Source organism: Dendrobium catenatum, unplaced genomic scaffold, assembly GCF_001605985.2.
Source record: "Dendrobium catenatum unplaced genomic scaffold, ASM160598v2 fragScaff_scaffold_1586, whole genome shotgun sequence".
Classification (NCBI taxonomy): Eukaryota; Viridiplantae; Streptophyta; class Magnoliopsida; order Asparagales; family Orchidaceae; genus Dendrobium; species Dendrobium catenatum.
In genome coordinates, this window is record NW_021320048.1 from 563,406 (window position 1) to 584,781 (window position 21,376).

The window sequence follows — 21,376 nt, forward strand, 5'->3', positions numbered from 1 at the left end:
AAATCTTTGTGAGAGTAAAATTCTAGATCTTAAGATTTTGTCTAGCTGTAAAAAATGTTGATAATATGCGAAAGATATAAACGAGGTCTATAATGAGTCTAAGAAAAAATTTTAATGCTAAAAAATTTAGCTTTTAATGATTTATATAATAATTAGATACTAGAAAAGCGAAAAAATATATGTATAAGGTAGCTAAACATCGAGATGGAGATATTAAGGATTTAGTTCAAGTGAAGTTGTATAAGGATAGATCAAAAAGCTTTTTATGAGAAAAGATATTTAACAAAGGTTGATGAGATATTTTGCTAAACTTTCAATGATGTTTATGAGAATGTGATTAATTTTAGTAGCCTTATCACCCTAAATGGATAAATGAAAATAAAGATTTTTGTTTTTATCTGCATATTAGTAAAACCAATGTTAAAGAGGCTTTAAAGAAAATGAAGTTTGAAAAAGCTGTTGGACCTGATGATATTCCAAAAGATATGTGGAAATTCTTAGGAGATGAAGGAATTTCTTGTCTTACTAAACTTTATACTATTATTTTGAAGGCTAAAAAGATGTCAGATTAGTAGATAATGAGTGTGTTGATTCATATTTTTAAGAATAAAGGTGATGCACAAGATTGTGCAAATTATAGAGGAACTAAGTTAATGTGTCATACTTTTAAACAATAGGAGAGAGTTATGGAGCATAGGTTGCGGCGTGACACAATGTTTCTCTCAAAATCAATTTGGATTCATGCCAGGTAGGTCTACTATGGAAGTTATACATTTATTGAGAGGTTTGATGGAGAAGTATAAAGAGAATAAGGAGGATCTACAGATGATTTTTATTGATTTACAGAAAGAATATGATAAAGTTCCAAGACATGTGCTATGGAGAGTTCTACATAAGAAAGGGGTTAATAATGTGTATTTTCAAGTCGTTAAGGATATGTACGCAGGAGCTGTTACTTGTGTTTAAACACAAGGTATTTTGATCAAGTATTTTTCTGTTTCAGTTGGATTACGTCAAGGATCAGCCTTAAGTCCATATCTTTTTGTTTATGGATGTTCTAACTAAACATTTGCAAGAGGTTTTACCCTGGTGTATGCTTTTGGCGGATGATATTCTTCTTATTGATAAGACTAGAGAGGGAGTTGAAAGTATGGAGGTTAACCTTAGAGTCTAAAGCCTTTCGTTTGAGTAGATCTATAATTGAATATATGGAGTATAATTTTAGTAATAATAGACTAGTGAGGGGATTGTAACTATGGGTGATCAAGTCATTAATAAGAGTACACTTTTTATATATTTGGGGTCCATTGTTCAGAGTGATGGTGACATAGAGTGAGATATTATTAGTAGAATTCAAGTTGGATGGTTGAATTGGAGGAATGCATCGGGCTTGTTGTGTGATAGAAAAGTCCCTCTAAAACTTAAGGGAAAATTCTATAAGATGTTAGTGAGACCTGCAAGTCGTTAAGGATATGTATGCAAGAGCTATTACTTGTGTTTAAACACAAGGTGGTTTGATCAAGTATTTTTCTATTTTAGTTGGATTACATCAAGGATCAGCCTTAAGTCCATATCTTTTTGCTTTAGTCATGGATGTTCTAACTAGACATTTGGAAGAGGTTTTACCCTGGTGTATGCTTTTGGTGGATGATATTCTTCTTATTGATAAGACTAGAGAGGGAGTTGAAAGTATGGAGGTTAACATTAGAGTCTAAAGCCTTTCGTTTGAGTAGATCTATAATTGAATATATGGAGTGTAATTTTAATAATAATAGACTAGTGAGGGGATTGTAACTTTGGGTGATCAAGTCATTAATAAGAGTACACTTTTTAGATATTTGGGTCCATTGTTCAGAGTGATGGTGACATAGATTGAGATATTATTTATAGACTTCAAGTTTGATGGTTGAAGTAGAGGAATTCATCGGGCTTGTTGTGTGATAGAAAGTCCCTCTAAAACTTAAGGGAAAATTCTATAAGATGTTAGTGAGACCTGCAATGCTCTAAGGTGCAGAATGTTGGACATTATAAGTGAAGCATAATATTAAGTTAGGTGTTGCAGAGATGAGGATGCACAGGTGGATGAGTAGTTTTACACTTAGAGACAAGACTCAAAAATGGGCATATACGTGCAAAGTTTGGAGTAGCTCCTGTGGAAGATAAAGATTAGAGAGAGTTGCCTTATATGGTTTGGTAATATAAAACGGCGGCCTTCCGATAACCCGGTTAGGAAGGTAGATATATTAGATTTGACTTATGTTAAGAAAGATAGAGGTAAACCTAAAAATCCTTGGTTAGAAAATATTAGAAATAACCTTTCTTTATTGGGTTTAGACGAGAATTTGGCTTTTAACATGACACAAAAGAGAAAAAGGATTCAGGTAGCCGACCCCACAGTGCGATAAAGGCTAGTTGTTGTTGTTGTTGTTGCATCAATCTATTAGAGTAAAAATCTAGTGGTATATATTTTGTAGTTTATAATTAAATAAGCAACCCAAAACCAACTTTCTGATTGGTTAAAATTAACAAGAATGAATAACCTAACACTTATATTGAATTAACTATTTTCTGCCATTAACTGGTTTACAGGTACTTGCTAATGGTTAACAAATAACTATAAAGGCCTTTACAAAGGCACATAAAGTTTAATGCATTAATAAATAAATTCATACACTGGAGGTATTACTACTTCGTGGAAGAAGCGCAAAGCTTAGCATATACCTGCTAACTTTATGAAAAACTGTTTACCTTAAAATGATCCTGCAAAGTGTCAAAATTAAAATTTTAGCGAGCTAGGAGGAAGACAAAGGGTTCTTTGCATATATTTTATATCATTCATAATTGACCACACTTTACATGACTTTAACTTTTTTTATGGGTTGAAGTGATGTTACCGGATGATTTTGTTTTTAACTTTTTGTCTTCCTCATCAAGTTTCATTCTCGTGCTTTGCTGTGTTGCTATCCGTCTGTCTTTGTACATTTTTTCTTGTAGCTCCATTCTCTCAACTATTTATCTATCCTCGATTAATCTATTTTATTTGATTAATATTATTGGTTTGAGGTATGTGCCTTCGTTCAATCAAGCTGTGTCTAAAACATTTTATTGCTGCAATTTGGTTTGGATTTCACAAACCCTTGTAATGTGACTGTTTTGCTCTTATTCAGGAAGCACGTGCATATGCTGATGAAAATGGCCTTTTCTTCATGGAAACATCTGCCAAAACAGCTGTCAATGTGAATGATATATTCTATGAAATAGGTATGAATTTTAATTCACTTTCAATGTTAATTATAAAGGACTATGGTCTCTTATTGACATTTAGTTGGATCATAAAAAATAGCGGCAAATGAATATTCATTGTAATTTGCAATGAGTGTTAACCTTTTTATAATCACTTCCAAACTGTTTAGCACATTATGTTAGACATTTATCTTGGTGTGAAGATAGATAAAAAGAATACTATATATGTAGATATTTTTCCCACACTGGAGGTGACAAAGTTCACACTAGGAATTATCTTGCTCAAGTGTGAGAGGGGTTTGTTTTTTCTTTTTTTTGAATTATCTAGTGGAATTGAATTTGTTGTGCGCTATATTGGTTGGCCTTTATATATTTCACATCTTTTTTATTTTTGTTGGTGTTTTTGATCATACCGTGCCTATGTAGTTCATTTGAACATCATATATTGTTCCTATAAAATCCGTGAAACTAGATCTGACTATTCAATTGGAAAGTTAGGAGTTCAAATTTGCATGCATGCATAAGCTCTGGTCATGTAACTATTGAAATCATAAGATGAATCTTAAATTTAAACTCATGCTTTGTAGTGGCTTCATTTGGCTTTTTGGAATGGAAGGAGTTCTAGAAGAGAACATGTTTACTTGTGTAAAGGTGAGTGAATGAGATGTTGTCTCACACTTCGAAGGAAGTTGCTATATACTAGTTATAGCATTAGTGCCTTATCAGCAAAATAAACTTAAAAGTTGAGTGTCAAGTTACTATTTGTTAACCGTTACTTATTGGTTCAGGTATTGGTTGTTTGGGGTACTTTTCGTATGTTAATAGTTCTCATTTAGAGTTAGTTACAGTTCATTCTCTCATTCTTAATTGCCTCCATTTTTAATTCTTCCTCAACTATCCTCCTTAATTTGTTCTCTCCTTTCTCTCTTTGCCCTTCTTTCAGCACTTAATTTTTACATGCAACCATCTTCTATTACCTTACATGCTTTTATGGTAGTGGTCGGGATTGTTGCGGATGAGAAGAGGTGGGAACTGGGAAGTGCAATGGCCTTCCTTTATTCTTTGTATGTTCAACTCCCTCCCTCCATGCTGCTTCCCTTTGAAGCATCACAAACATCCAGCTATCCCTCTCTCCTTGGTCTTTCTTACAAAGATTCGTCTCTCTATCTCTATACCCACCCCAACTCAATGTAAATGATAGTGGTCTCATTGATTCTATTAATGGAGTACCTAAAATTTACTATTTATTTTTTTTTAAGCTAGTGGACCCTCCATATTATTTTAAATGTCCGGGAAATTTTGTCCTATCCAAGTGGTGGACCATGTCATAGCCACTTAATAGTAAAATGTTAATACTGGCCCCTAGGGTCACATGTTAGGATTGGAAACTAAGGAGGTGAATAGATTTAGGGTTGTGCTATGGATGCCTAATAACTTTAATTTAAAGATTAACTATTAAATTGTGAACATAATAAAACCAATGGATTTATGTGTTCATGAAGTCGTTTAATAATATAGTGTGCGGTGGATGATTCTAAATTAGGGAACATTTTGTTTTTATAATTTTCTTATTGTTTTGCTTTTGTTGTATCATCAACATGAAGTGGAGCATTTTATCTTCTCCTTTTTGTTTTTGTATGACATGTATGAGCGATGGATCTGAAAGCATTCATGGGCTCATGGTGATTTTTTTTTCCTTCATCATTCTTTTGGAGTATTGAGAAATGGCTGCAAAGTAGTATAAAGGTTCAAGGATAGACTGTGGTAGGGTTCAAAAAATTTCCCCCACATGTTGATGAGATTAACTGAGGTTTATTTTAATTTCAAAGGATTAAATTTTATATGTGATATGATTTAAATATAGGTGTATAAATAAAAGAATGGACGGGAATGTTTGTTCATCTTGATTGAAATGCTGTAGTTTTTTATCACGAGTCAACATAGTGGGCCCAACTACAAATGATGAAGGACTACGTGATGCAACACCATCACGTGTTCATGCCTGAGACTAGCTCAAATCACAGAATGACATCAAGATTTAGGAGCATCATCATCATCAACAACAACAACACATGTTGCAAATCATTGGATTGATGCAACACCATCACATGTTCATGTATGAGACTATCTCCCACCTTTTCTAAAATCCTCTTAACCCATACTAACTCACTTTCCCCTCTTGGATAAATCATTAACTTCACATAAAACCAACCTAAGTCACTCCATCCCATTCCACAAAGTTCACCAATAACATCTAATCTATTACCAAGCTTCAATGTATTTTCACTTCTCAAGATTTTCTTCAAGTTTTAATTTTCAGGAGGTTGTATTATCTATGGAGTTTGATTAGCATGAGTTGCCTTAAATATCCTTTGTAGATAGCGGTGATGGTATACCAAAGGGCATCATCCTCTTGCAATGAGGTCTAGAGATTCAAAACTAACTTGAATTAACTATACAATAATACTTGATAGTTTTTCATAGGTGTTAACAATTAACCACCCGAGGATTCAATACACTAGGCTTGATCAATTCATATTGAGTTTGGCTTGGAGGAACATAATGTAATTGTGTGCAGCTGAGGTCTTAGCATTGTCTTTTGCTTAGATAAACATGGACAATTTGATGATCCATTCTAAACCCACCTTAAGAGACAAATGCCCTAAAGCGTGCACATGTAAATTGAATGAGTGTGAAACACCCTTTAAGGTTCTTACCCATGTCAAACATGACTTAGAGGCGATCCTCAAGGTTCCATCAATTACTACTGAGGTTAGCATCTACTTGGTAGAGGATTTATTGTTGTTCTACAAGCTCACTTGAGTAGGGATCCTTGAGTTAGCAATGCATTTTGGGCTGGAGCTTGACCAACTCAAAGAGGTGACTTTGGCATGTTAGATATGTGGTTATCTACTTTAGTGATGATATGGTTTTCTCTAGCAAAAAAATTCCTAATGTTGGGAAAAGATAGGGCTTATATTTGAAGCAAAGCATGTGGGGAGGAAAGTTTTGTTTTAGCAAGCATGTGGCTTGATGCCAACTCGCTTAACCAATTTGGGGTTTGCAACTCTACTTTTAGGGATGCTCAGAAAGATGCATTGAATCTTACTTATCTATTATTTGAGAGAATCGAAGGATGTGAAGCTTATAACTTTATTGTTAAAAAGGAGATTATGCATACTTGTGTTAGGGGCTTATGCGAGATATCCTCTGCCTTATGATGATGATGAGATTTATAGCTCCAATGACTAAACTTATTGTCTTGATATTTATGAGCATACATTTGATAATATGGATCATCATTAAATGAAGAAAAAGTTATGATAATATGCAAGATGCAAATATGTAATTAATGAAACATATATGTCATCAATGTAAAACTTTTGTTGTCAATGAAGGCAAACTATTAACATTATCGAACTCTTACTGCTTGTATTATAGTTTAACCAATTATCAATTAATTCCTAGTTGACCAAGTTTTAAATCATATAAGTGGGATATAAGTTGAATTTCATTTAAGATTGTGCAATCATACAAATATGAAGTTTATCCTAATCAATAGGAAAGTTCATATGCCTTGATTTGCTCAACATAATTGAAATAAAATACGTCTTTGATATTCGATTATAGGTCTTGAATGAGTGAGGAGATTATTTCTCCTTGAATAAAATGTGTTTATTCTTGGAGTAGATGGAGATGATCCGATGATATGTTGTTGAAGTTGCAAGTCACTGGAGATGATTGACAATGAAGAAGCAAGCAAGCATGCAATCTTGGTTTTCCCTTGATGAGGCCAGTCAAGGAGGCTATAGATGGAGTGGTCCGCTCTTATGTGTTGAAGGACTTGTCTCTTGTTTCTCTCTTTTGGAGAAGGAATCTCCTTAATTTGGGGAAAGGGAAAGGAAGTGAATCAATTAAATATAGCAAGTTGATTTATGGAAGGGATTTGATGATTGATTTTGTTTTGTTGAATTTGTTAGGGGATTTGGGTGAGAATGAGAAAAGGATTTAGAGGGGGATTTGATGGATATATCTGATAGCCAATTAGAAAAAATATCATGTTTTTAATTTTATTTAGGGATCATGACTCCAAAATTTTTCTAATTTGTAAGGGACTGTTTGGACATGTTTGGAATGTGGGTGACAGAGAGAAGTGTAAATGAAGCAACAACAAGGATTAAAGAAAGGGAACTAACAGGATAGATTGAAGTAATAATATAAAGTAAATAATTTATTGGTTAGTGTGAAGAGCTTATTAGATAAAGAAAAGAAGCTCATACACTTAGCATGAACATTTCCTCTTGTGCTTGGCCTTTGAATACTGGCATGTAGTCACCATCTCGTAATGATGAAGGCATAGGTGACCAAATAATGAAAGAACTCATGTTTTGATTCATCTTTCATCAATTATAAAGAGGGAGTTAAAATGGGATAAGGTATACCTGAAAAACCTACTTGATATGAGAAAATTCAGCTTTGATAACAAGTGATGAGAACTATGAATGGTTTAATACTGAATAATGCGGATAATAAACTCTCTAATATTGATTGTAGATGATGTGTACTTTCAATTGACATGATTGATATTAAGGGAATGATGGCTTATATTAAAAGAGTTTCAAAGACGGGAAGGTGAAGAAAAAGCCATCCAAGAGAGATTCAGGCCTAGATGGAGGGAGAGGGCGAGAAGAAAATAAAAAAGAGATAAAGAGAGAAAGTGATAGGGTGACGAACCACTCCTAAGGACGGGGGATTTGGAGATGCTTGCAGTTTACTTTGTGTTCATATCACTGCTTCTATGTATAAAGATGGTTTAATATCTAAGAAAAAAAAAGAAAATAAAGATAGCAAAAGAAATAAAGATAAATAATATTAAAGCTTTCATAAAAGACAAGTCTTTTATGTAGGAATCCTATTAATAAAGTAACTCTTATTATACATTTATTAAGTAACAAATCTAATAAAGGCAAGTGATGATCACTCCAAGTAAGATGGTTGATGAAAGGTTGCATCTTTATATTGCATCAAAAGGCCACGAGGAAATTTCAGAATAGAGGAGCACATGGAAAAAGGTCCATCAAGAAAAAGAATCATTGGAAACAGCAATGCAGGAGGTTAAGGTATGAGAAAAGGTTGATGTGTTTGTGTAGGTGAAGGAATTAACTTGGCAAGGATGGTGGAACCAGTGTGCTTACTCAATCATATAAGTTGAGAATATTGCAGAGAGAGGCAAGGACAAAATCACATTGGAGTAAGGCATGGATAGGGAATGTGAAGTTTATCTTCAAATTCTCACAGTTTCAAACCAAACCAGTAGAGTAGGGAATTCTTTTACCTTATGTTAGCATACAAAATATGCACATCACTGCAAATGACATTGTGTGCGAATTCTGCTGCATTAAAGACGCTTTTCATTATGTCATTTCATTTGCATGCATAGCTCACTATTTTAGGAGCACGCGCTGTATTACACCTTTAATAATGTTTTTCTATGCTTGGAAATTACTATTTTTAATTATGGCAAGAGTAGAAGTATGGATGATTCTTTTGTGCTATTTTTGCCACTAATCAGTCTAATCTTACCATGTTACTTGAAGTAATACTTATCAATAATACTTGTATTGTAAACTTGTTTTCCTATGAAAAAATTAGTTAATTTTTCCTAAGTAAGAAATTCTTTCTATTTAATTAGACAATAGAATAAATGTTCAATCCCCTTGAGCCAAGCCATTGTAAAGCTATTCAAGTTAACAAGAAAGTTTAAGTACCTAAGAAATTTACATGGCATTTCTATTTTTCTCTTTTATTTTTTCTTATACCCTCTTTGTCCTAGATGAGAAAAATGGATGAGTAAATGTTGACCTCTACACACAACTCTCCTTGGCCTATTGGTTGAGAGCTTAGGCTTTCAACTAAGAGGTCCAAGGTTCGAGTCTGCGTATGCATTGTTGTGTGTGTGAGTTTGCCTTAAATGGCCTAAATGTCCCAAAAAAAAATGTTGACCTCTGTGTAATAGCCAAAAGAAACAAAAAAGGGCATAAAAATTTACCTGCTGAAGCTGTTGGAGCTACTACCCATACAAAAAATCCTACTACAGTCAAATCCAGCCGTTTCTACAGTACTCCATTCCTTGCGATTCAACACTGGAGCTGTCTCACGTACTCATCTCGAAGCCCCCAGGCATGTTTTAAAATGAGAGCAAAAGCTCTCGGCTAAATTTCCCTCCTTCCCCATAGCTCTCGCACATGTCCAACCTCCTTTGCCTCTTCCATTTGTGACCTCCTCAAGCCAGCAACTCCTTCCATTCGCGCCTCTTGTTCGATTCCTGTAGCTGATGAAGCCACAAGCCTCCTACCCTATACAAGCTAGCCGAACCCCTTAACTTCTGTCCATATTCCGTTAATCCCAAGCAACAGACACTTCCTCTCAGCCGACTCCACCCTTACACCTACCAAATTCAATAGCTGGGTTCGTCCTTAGCCCCACCTGCGACCTCCACTGCCCTGCCAAAAACCTTCATCGAATCAAGCCAACCTCTTCAAAGCTTCCAATCCCTCTACCTGACCGACTGACAATTCCCTCACCTGAAGCCTTGCCCGACCTCTCCGAATCTCAATCTTCTTCACGGCTTTGCTCCAAGCCATATATATATATATTAGAAATAAAAAAAAGAGTTCTAAGAAAAGTGAGAAAAAATATATTTAAAAAAAGAAAAAAAAAAAAGAGGGAAAAAGATTTTGTGCATTTTTGTAAAACTCCATGGCCGCCATAATGCAAAGGTATAACCCTTTGATCCCTAAAACTCTGAGAGCCCGATTTAGACGCTTGCAGCGCGACAAAACAACCACCTATATATGCTTTTCTTAGCGTGGTGGGAGGAAGTTTGTTGTGATGCTTGCGTCGAAGCAGGTAATCATCAAAAGCCTCAATATCGACTTTTGCGGCGCACTGAAAAATCATCTATATATACTTTTCTTAGCGTGGTGGGAAGGGAACCCGGTGCGGTGCCTACGGCGAGGCAGGTATGTCCTACGCACTCTCTCGTAGCGTGGTGGGGACTCTTCTATAAGTACCCTTAAGCGCTTATGTAGTATAGCTGGGGAAAGAATTGTGCATTTTTAAACATGTACATTCGAAGACTCATACACACCTTTCTTAGCATGGTAGGGATGAAGATTACGGCCGTAGTGTTACCCAATACCGATTGTACACGTCTTTCTTGACGTGGCGGGTAGGCTAAGGCTCCTCTAGTTTTCTCCTAAATGGAGGAGATGTCAGGAGGCTGCCAAAATTTTCATTGATATGAGACCTTATTTTAACAAGACTTGAACAATTAATAAGAAGTTGTAAATTTGAACTAGATACAATGAACTTGATTGAACACTGGGGACTCAAGTGAACGACAAAGTGACCTTAAACCTAAAGGAATTATAAAGGACTATACCTTGACTTCAATGAACAAAATATAGAGAACTAAATTCATGAGAATGGGGAACTTGAACTAAGCATGAAGGAACACGATATAATGCTTAAAATGAAATCAGGATTGGTGAGCTAATATGTTCAAATTAAATGCAAGAAAACCCATGCAAAACTTGTGATAAATAAAGAACCTGCAAATATCATTCTCTCACAAATGATCATGAAACTCATGCAATTGATTGATTTGGGACAATTGCATTAGCTAAAAGAATATATGACAAATGAAACAACTTCTGATTAACACCACCGTACAAACCACCGTACAAACAAGCGCAAATGATATGTGATGATTGGAAGAATTAAAACTTGAATGGAACACTTGGAACCAAAGTTTGGTTTAATGAATGAGCAATCAAAATCTAGATGCTCAATAAATGAATCATGCTCAATGACTTGTGATGGGTTAGTGAAAGCTCCTACATCCCTATCACCAACAACAATCTAACTCCAAGAAGATACATAAAAAATAAAAATAAAAAAGATCAAATGCAAATGAACAAGCAAGAGACTCATGAAAGATAAATCTTCAGTGCACCTAAATAACAGGCAGCGAAATCCAATCGACTTGAATCATTTGAATAATGTACCTACAAGCGAGAACATGAACCTACTACACACAACTGTTCACTTACGAGAAGCTACATGAAACTTGTGAATGTTCATGGATGACTTTAAACGACATGAAGATTAATGAACCCACAGAACATTTAGACAATTCCAAGCAATTCACAAACAAGTGCAAGTTGGAGCCTCCCATAGCCAGTGTAAGTTGACATGTAAGAAAGCATATTGATCCCCTGCAAACGGAGGAGATCAATGAATCATGAACATGATTTGTTTATAAGTAAATGAACAAAATAGATATTTTCTTGTTTATAAATAAAAATTCAAACCTTAAATGGATATGGAAAGTATATCAATTAATATGCAAAAGTTAACAGGAAGCGATGGCAATTTCATTTACAAATCATCTAGCGGCATAATAAAAGGCTTATGGTGCATAAAATAGATTGCTTGTAAATGACAATTGAGATATGCAATGAATACAACAGTCTCCATGTTGTTGATCTCAACTTACAAACCAATGAACACAACAAGCCTATGAGTGCTAACCAGTGAGAAGTAATGAGTGTTACGACACTCCTACAATCAACAACAGTCCAGTGTCAACCAAATGCAGTACAGATCCATAAACAAAGACAAACAAATTGTTGTGAGTGCAAGCATCCACATGCGATTGTAGGGAGCCCTCCATGCATACAATGATTGATCCATAAGTTGAAGATGTGAGAGCAAAAGTCCTACAACCTATGCAGCGATCCAATTTGCAAGCAACAATGGTAAGTGCATTGTAGAGGTGAAGGTCCTCTGTAAACATAGAGGCACACATAATGCATCATCCGCAAACAAAGGAAGCACAAATACAATATGTATAAGCTATCGTAGAAAGAGGTAAAGAGCGTTGCAGCATCCTTGCAGTCGATAATCAATGAATGGTCGAGAAATATGCCGATCCATTATAAGCAAAGCTAGAGGACATGCAGTAAGTGCGGGAACCTACGGGTTGCTGTAGGAGAGCCGTCACGTGAACAATATGTGTTGTATGAGACTCGTCATGAGCTCAACACACTACCGACAAGCGAAATTCAGAAGACCATCAACGAATACACAACTCACGTACAATGCTCCTAGATTCAACCCCCATTCAAGAGCTAGCAAATATATCGATTCATTACAAATGGAGGAAGACAATACACAGCAAACACAAGCTCCCACAAGTTTATATAAAGGACTCATCGTACACTCTGTGTGTCCATAAGCAAAATACAAAGTGACTATATCAAGTGCAAGTGCCTACAAGTTACTGTGGGAAATTCATCGTGCATACAATATGCCACTACAATCATCTACAAATGCAAAGCAGGAGATTTGTTAGTGCACAACATTCTACTTACAGAAAATGATAAGTAGTGCACAATAGTCTACCTATACAAAACGGGGAATGACCACAATATGACGTCATGCCACCGGATCCGCGACACTCATACAAGTGGACAAAATGCGTGTATAAACTCTCAAGTGGAATGCTACACACACTTAGACGATAGTTGCCCACACAACTAAAATATTCCAATATGTATGCACAAAAACACATAAATACTTGTGCAATCATACACACGCATAAGTGCACAACAGTCTACTGTACAAAATGGGGAAATGACCACAATATGATGTCACGCCACCAGATCCGCAACACTCATACAAGTGGACAAAATGCGTGTATAAGCTCTCAAGTGGAATGCTACACACACTTAGATGATAGTTTCCCACACAACTAAAATATTCGAATATATATGCCCAAAAACACAAAAATACATATGCAATCATACACGCATAAGTCCCAGCGAGCGTGTTACAAGTACATATGTGACTTCTAGGGATGTTGTGCGGGTCAGTAAATGAAGTTAAGTTCGAACCCGATCCTTCTAAATAGATCAGTAGAAGTTGACATTGCTCAAACTATTAAACAAACATACGATCACACTGTTAAAAGAGATATTTGTTTTAAACATTCATATTAGGCCTTAAAGGTCTATAAGAAGGAAAATTCATTAATAATAGCATACAATCGACAAACTTGATCCTTTGTAGGCAAGTTGACAGAGGCAACAAGATTCAGTCAATGAATTTCCCAAATGAAAATACCCGTAAATACCCCAATGTTAGCCATGTTGACAAAAGATCTCAACCGGAGGTGTTAATTCCAAATATTCAAAATGCCCCAAAATACCTATAAAAATTCAAAAACTCTAAAAATATCAAAAATTCAAAGTGTCTAAAATTAAGATTCAACCATTAAATGGTTAAAGCAAAATCTATTCACCATTCACAACAGTTTACCGAGGTGGACAAATTAAAAATTACTTCAGCTCATAAAGAGCTAATGTCAGGTCGAGAATATCACTAGGATTCACTCTCAAACCATCTCTTGCAAGTAAGGATGTAGCATGTGTCTTCTAACCGGTGGTTTCGTCGTCAAATGGCACCTCAGATAAATAGTTATGACCGAGGTCCTCTGAACTAGGTGGTTTTGCCACTAAATGGCATCTTTTAATTACGGTTATGGTCAGAGCTCGTAAGCTCCCCAATGGCACTAAATCCTTGAGGTATGAATCAATAGGATTTAATCAATAGAGCATAAAGCCTTCTGTTAGCGAAGGTGGTTTCAAATTTGCCCCTTTAAACAAATATCCACCCTAGGTCTACAAGGTACCCTTAGACGAAGCAACCCATGGTTACCGACAAGAATCCTTCTGTTAGGTTGGGTCGACTACCTCCTCTGACTAAGTAGACCAGAAACCACGATGGCCCAGGACAACGAAACCATGAGATCTTGATCATGTCCATCCATTTCCCCAACATCCACTTTAAGTGCAAGATGGTGAAATTTTCTATTTTAAATATCAAATTTCTAAGCATCCAACTCATGTTGCTACTATATGTCAGATAACACATATCTTTACATATCTAATCGACGACTAGCCTTAATCGAATGTTCTATCTCGTTATCGGGATGAGTAATTAACTATAGGTGCTTGCGCCTATAGGAAACCAAAACTTAGATCATAAAATCCTCCCAAAATGAGGGGGAAATCTCTGGGTAGTGACTTATCTACAATCACAATCTGCCTTCTCAAAATTTGTCCTAGAACTTAATCCGTTAAAACTCCGTCTAAAACGGCGGCGAGGCCAGGGTTCGAATTTTCAGAGCCCACAATCAAATGGAGGGTTGTGTTTGTTAGTCGATAGCCAGCATAAAACTTGTCGAATAATGATAACATGAATCTTTTTTCTCTTAGAGATAGGATATATAACAAGCATATATGTGAAAAGGTTGGAGTAGCTCTAGTGGAAGATAAGATTAGAGAGTCTCATTGTAGATGGTTTGGTCACATAAAACGGCAGCCTCATGTAGCTGACCCCATGTAGTGGGATAAAGGCTTGATGTTGTTGTTGGTGTTACCTCTTTGTATTGGTTATGGTTGTTCTACTTGGGCCAATATTAATAGTAAATGGACCTTAGGCCTTTTGGTCAAGTGGCTTCATGTGAGATGATAGGCCTGGATCACCTATAAAAGATAAACAGAAAAATTAGTTTAAAGTTGATACATATTTAATGCGTTCATTTCATAGTGTTTCTGTTGCTCTCTTATTGCATGCATCAATTGCACGTGGCTTTTTTATCTGATATCTTTTAATGAATGTTGTTTATGAATGTCTGTAATTCTATGAAAAATTGGATTGAATGTTATCAAAATCATCCAAGTGCTAAGCATAAAAGTTTTAGCTTATTTAGTGACAATAACATAATTAAAATTATGTGATTTCAATGAGAGTTTAAAGAGATCAACCCAAAATATATAGAGGTGGTCAAAAGGGGACAAGGTACAATTGAAACCTTCTTGATATAGGAAATTCAGCTTTCACCTAATTATGAATGCTCTGATATCAAATGATGTCTTGTCATGATATGATTATTCGATAAATTTTATGCTTGTTGTCGAGTACCTTACGCAACACTCCATTTTTCTCATCCAGAATTTGGGACCTGTTGGAAGTCTAATACCAAATGATGACCATAAATATTTGAATATCGATTGATGTAGATGATGTGTATTTTGATTGACTAGATTGATATAAGGGAATTGAGGCTTAGGTTAAAATAGTTCTTAAGACAGGAAGGAGAAGACAGTTGTCTAAGAGATAGAGGGACCTAGATGGAGTAAGGGAGGATGAGGGAGGGAGAGGGAGAGAGTAAGATAAAGAAGAGATAGAGAGACAAAAAGTGATAGGGTCGCCAGCCACACCTAAGGAGAGGGGATTTGTATATACTTGCTTGTAATTTACTTTGTATTTATATCACTGTTTCTTTTTATAAAGAGGAATTAACATTTAAGCAAATACAAAGAAAAGAAAGATACCAAAAGAAATGAAGGAAAATAATATTGAATTTTTCACAAAAGATGAGTCTTTTATATAGGATTCCTCATAATAAAGTAACTCTTTATTGTACATTTATTAAATAACAAATCTAAGGAAGGCAAGTGATGATCACTCCAAGTAAGATAGGTGTTGAAATGTTGCATCTTTATACTGCATCAAAAGGCCACGTTGAAATGTGAAAATAAAGGACTGCAAATGTTCATCAAGAAAATGAATCATAGGAAACAATAAACAAGAGGAAGGGTATGAGAAAAGGTTGATGTGTTGTGTTGGATGAGGAATTAATTTGGCAAGGATGTTGGAACAACTGTGCTTACTCTATCATTGAACAGGAGGAAGGAAAATCATATAAGCTGAGAATATCGTAAAGATAGACGAGGTCAAAATCACATTGGAATAAGGCTTGGGATAAGGATTGGGTAATTTATCATCAAAGTCTCAAAGGTTCAAACCAAACCAGTTGAGTAGAGAATTATTTTACCTTGTTTTGACTTGCGAAATGTACACTTCTTTGCAAACAGCTTAGTTTCTGATGAGTATTTTGCTGCATTGAAGATGCTTGTCATTGTGTCATTCCATTCACATATATAGCACACGACTTTAGGAGCACGCATGCACGTTTAATAACATTTTTAATTATGGCAAGTGTAGAAGTATGGTTGACCCTTGTGAGCATTTATTCCACTGATCTTACCATGTTACTTGAAGTAAAACTTACTAATAACACTTGCATTGTTTTCTTTTTTGGAAAAAAATTAGGTATTTTTTCTGAGTAAAAAATCATTTGATTTGATTAAACAATAGAATAAAAGGTCAATCCCTTGAGCCAATCTATTGTAAAGCTATTCAAGTTCACATGAAAGTTTAAGTTCCTAACGAAAAGTATAGACATCCTTTTAGCATTTCTATTTTTCTCTAATATTTTTCTTTAAATCGCCTCTTCCCTTGATATGGTTATGCTACTGGGAGCGATATGGACAGTAGAGGAACCGTAGGCCTCTTGGTCAAGTGCTATTGCCTTTGAGATCAGGTGAGATGATAGGCTTGGACAACCTATAAAGATAAAGAGGAAAACTATTTGAAAGTTGATGAAATTTTTTTTCATTTCATGGTGTTATTACTCTCTTGTTACATGGCATTTGTAGATGCTACTTTTTATTGGATGTAGTATACTAATGTTTGTAATTCCTACCTGAACTATCATTTAAAGATATCTCATACTTACAGCAAGAAGACTACCCCGCGCACAACCAGCTCAAAATCCAGCAGGAATGGTTCTTTCAAATACTCCAGCTGAGCAGTCAAAGGCTTCAGCATGCTGTTCCTAGGTACCATAACTAACGAAAGTGGCCTTTTTATCCATAACCAAAGGATTATCTATTATGTTTAAACTGCGATAACTAATAAGTACTACTTGAAATGATGTATTTATTGGCTCTGGTGGAATTGATCTGTAACAGTTGTGCGTATTAATTTATGATCCTTCACTTGGCAAATATATTTTCATCCTTTGTTTATAGAACATGTACTTCAAAACCCCGTCTTTTTTAGTTTTGTTATAATGGTTATCAAACATTAGATAAAAAACCTGGAAGGCTTCGTTTTGCTCACTGTTTTATGCCACACTGCGCAGGGTTTTTCTTCTACGCTTATGGCAGAGTTAAAGTTCCTCTCGTCTCTCAACACTGGGAGACGTGATCGTAAATGCTATGTGAAGAATGAAAATGGTCAGTTTCTTTCCTTCTTCGTCTGGATTCTCCATGAGCGATAGTGCAATATACTTGTCTTCAAACTTCATTATGTAATAAATTTGTTTGCTATGATCAATCTTTTCTCTAAATATATCCTCTTTTTATCTAATGCATTTCCATGTTATCTTCTTGATCCCTATTGTCAGGCTGCCTTCTCTTAATACTTGATTGACTGAATGTAGGACTTGGATATTAACTCAAATAACGAGGCTTCATTCATGATGGCTTTCTTATTGTTTCTTGAAATAATTTTTTAATTAAAAAATTAATCAAAAATCTAATTTAAGAAGCAGTTAGAAAGTTGTCCCAAATAAAGCCGGAATCAAGATTTCACTCAGATTGAGCTAATTTTAAGTTGGATCTGGATCGGATTGAGTCCGGTAAAATCGGCTTGAAATATGCACATATTAATTATTTTAAAAATTAAATAAAGGGAAATTTAAATTATTTCAAGCTGAGCCAGTTCTAATTTTGAGTTGGGTTATATGAGTTTCAGCAAATCAAATCATTTTCACCCCTACCTGAATGCAGTGGTCCTATATATTACATAAGCTTTTCAGGGTGGTAGAACAGCTTCATTTTTATCTATATTGTTGGTATTGCAAGAAGCTACAGAATTCCTGCATTTAAACTTGTAACAGGAAGCATTATTCATGAATTTATCCTTGCGGATTTCTTGTTATTTTTTCATTTGGTTTGTGTATCTCCTGCAAATCTTCGATCTCATTTTCTTGGGTATATCTCGGTTCCTGAAATAGAGCAATATCTACGACTTGTCATCTTATTCATGTGTTAAATTCTTCATGTCTTGGTGCAATATACAGCTACGAGACCTTATGGTTACAAATAGGGCATTTTACAGTTTTTGCATCCATTGAGATTTTATTTGGAAGAACTTTCTTGCTATTTTTAGAATAAAGATTTGTGCACTAAAAAATCATTTCAAAAAGCAGTAAAAAAGTTATCTCAAATGAAATCTATAGCTTATGTGTGCTTAAACTATTCCTTGCATCTGGATGATTTACAGTGTAAGAATTTTAATATTGCAGTCTCTATTTAGTGTATTAAATATTTGAATTATTTAAATCTTTTAATAAGTTTGAAATTCTCTTAGATTAATATGTTTTATTGACTAAAGAGATAATCTAATATTTAAAATAAAAAATAGGTGAATCAATGATTAAATGGATTCAAATAATATACTTTTACAATTTATTACTCATCAATTCTAATATGTATTTTTTTTTCTTAAGTTAGGTATTGAAATTGATAAATATGTTGAGTGCTAGAATATTCATGACAAAAGTGAAAAAATAATATTTTAGGTTTGTAAAAAAATTTAGCGCATGCATAGAAAAAATATGGGAATCTTGAAGACAATTTTTACATGGAAAACCTTAGTAGGAAAAAAATCATGAGACCCGACTAGGCCGAAATAGCTTCATTAAGTAAATGTTAATTATAATTCGGCTATTCCTCAAATTAGAGAAGGTAAGATAAAAGGCATCTAATCGATAAGAAATAAGAGGTGTTTGATCATTGTGGCCAAATGACAGTTATGTAGTGGTGGTAGAATAATGGTGGTCTGATGGATGTCGGACTATGTTCATTCAGTGACAATAATCCAATAGCTGTAGTCCAACAATGTTGGTTTTGTGGTGGTTTGATGGCTACAATCTGATAACAAAGGTCGAGCACCTGCTTTCTAATAGCAATACTAATCCAACGAAGAAGGTTAAGCAGCAACAATCCAAAAGATAGTAAATGGGTGGTGGTATGTTGATGGCAATCAGGTTAGGGTTTGATGGAGCTCTACGGTTCTTTAAATCTTTGTGCTCTTTTGAATCTCAAGCCAAGAGTCCATTCATATGGAAAGTGTGATCTATTTAAATTTTTTGAAAGCAACATGCTCCATAAACATATCTAAAATCTAAAACAATCAATCAGATTGTACATATTGTTGCCTTAACGATGTCAAAATTAAGTAATCTTTAGTTCTTTGGATTTGTTTTGTTAAGATGCTTAATTTGGCTATATAGGCATGTTAGATTTGGTGATCATTGATCTTCCAATCAACATAAATAATTTTTTAATTATATTTAAGCGCTTTATTTGAGCTTATTCAGACTTGGATCGAATCACTCTTGTTATCATCATGAGTTTGATTATGAAAATTTTCGAATTATGAATATGAATCGAGATTTGTGTCCAATTAAGTTAATTTTTTGGGACATTCATTGCCCACCCAACCCACCTATTTTTGGACGGTAGAGTTTCGGTTGCCCAAAACCATATAATTAGCCTTTGAAAACTTTTGCGGTGCAAAATTATAATTTCAAAAAATCTATGATTGCTCCTTGGACATAAATATTGACTTTCGCTTGACGCCTTGAATTAGTTTTCTCAATTATAATTTCATCCTTCTCTAAAGTTAAAGCATTGATTGGAACAAAAAATTTAGTGAGTGTGTTTCCAAGGGCATTTATGGGCATGTTAACATACGCCTTTTGGGCTCCAAAATATTTTTTTTTTATTTTTTGTTGACCTCACTTGGAGAGATAAGTTTAACAAAGGCAATTTTATTAATTTCTATTCATTTTTTAAAAATAAAATAATTATTTATATTTTTTGTTGCCACTCTCTTGGACCATCTACAGTTATTCATATCTGGATTTAAATTAGCTTGATTTTTGGCGGCATGTTCGAGCATACATTCTCTTCTTGATGGAATCTTACCTTCTGCCAGACTCTTCCAGTTGTGAGATTCATTTGAGATTCCTTCCTTTACTAGAAGACTTGTGTTTATTCAGCATATATTATTTAGGGGAAGCTGTATTGGCTCACCTATATTGTTGAACCAACAAAGCCAAAGAGGGCGAATATTGCATGACGTACTCATTTACTTCATATTTGATGTTGGGAGCGACTACATGTCGGGCATCTTGCACTTCATGTTCCGCAGCATGTCAGCCTAAATGGCCTTAGTATTAGATATATGTATTATATTTCACCAGGAATTAATTTTGAATACCTTTTATATTAACTTAACATAAAAATTTACTTTTATTTTCTATGTATATATAGGTGAAACCAAGAGATCATTAGGCAACTCTCAGCAAGTAGCATCAATAGTTATAGAGATGAGTTGGATGGCTTATTTGATACTTAGGTATGCATTGTTACTAGCAAGATTTCTTAAACAAATTGAATTTAATCGATTCGAAGACACATAATGAAAATTTCTTGGCTTTGGAAGGTAACCTGGGAGCCATACACAGTAGAAGTTCGATCTTAAGTAACTAACATATGCTTATTAGGAGAACCAATTTGGTTGGCTCGTGTGCCTTTGGTTAGTTGGACGTCTGTGAAGTACCACTTGCCAGATATAGTCATTCGACAATTTGGGTTTGTTACTATTTAAGTTCAACCTATGGTGCCCAAATTTATTCGAGTAGTTAGGCGTGGTAAAGCTAATATAGACTAGATGGTATATCATATAGCTTATGTTGGATTGTGGGAGGATAGGTGAGAGCATACATTATTGAAGGAATGCGTGCTGGAGTTGATACTGAGCACTTTTTTCAACAGTACTTATAGTGGTTTAGGTCATGGGTAACATTATACATATTAAAGCCGCCTATAACATCATCGATAAAACACTATCCTCGAGCACCTTTGGAGCGATATCTGGTTAGTAATATTTACACATTATACATATCATTATGGAAGGTTAAATATATAAATTGATCCTTATAGTCGTTTAATTTTTTCCTTCAACGCAAATTCTTCCTAGACATAGAGAGGGCAGTGCTAGCTTTGGTGAGTATTGATGACTACACCGATGCTGAAAGTGTTATTAAGAGAATAGCGTGGATGACTATGGATTTGCTTAGAGA

At 34.9% G+C, this 21,376-nt stretch overlaps 1 protein-coding gene across 1 annotated transcript in view; it reads left to right on the plus strand.

Moving 5' to 3' along the window:
• LOC110112640 (ras-related protein RHN1) overlaps positions 1–17,613 on the plus strand; it is a 27,773-nt gene extending 10,160 nt beyond the window's left edge. Inside the window, exons 6-8 of the mRNA XM_020844932.2 lie at positions 3,168–3,261; positions 16,957–17,057; positions 17,363–17,613. Coding sequence (XP_020700591.1) covers positions 3,168–3,261; positions 16,957–17,057 — 195 coding nt within the window. The 3' untranslated portion in view covers positions 17,363–17,613. The remainder of the gene's footprint in view (positions 1–3,167; positions 3,262–16,956; positions 17,058–17,362) is intronic.
• Positions 17,614–21,376: the final 3,763 nt, after the last annotated feature.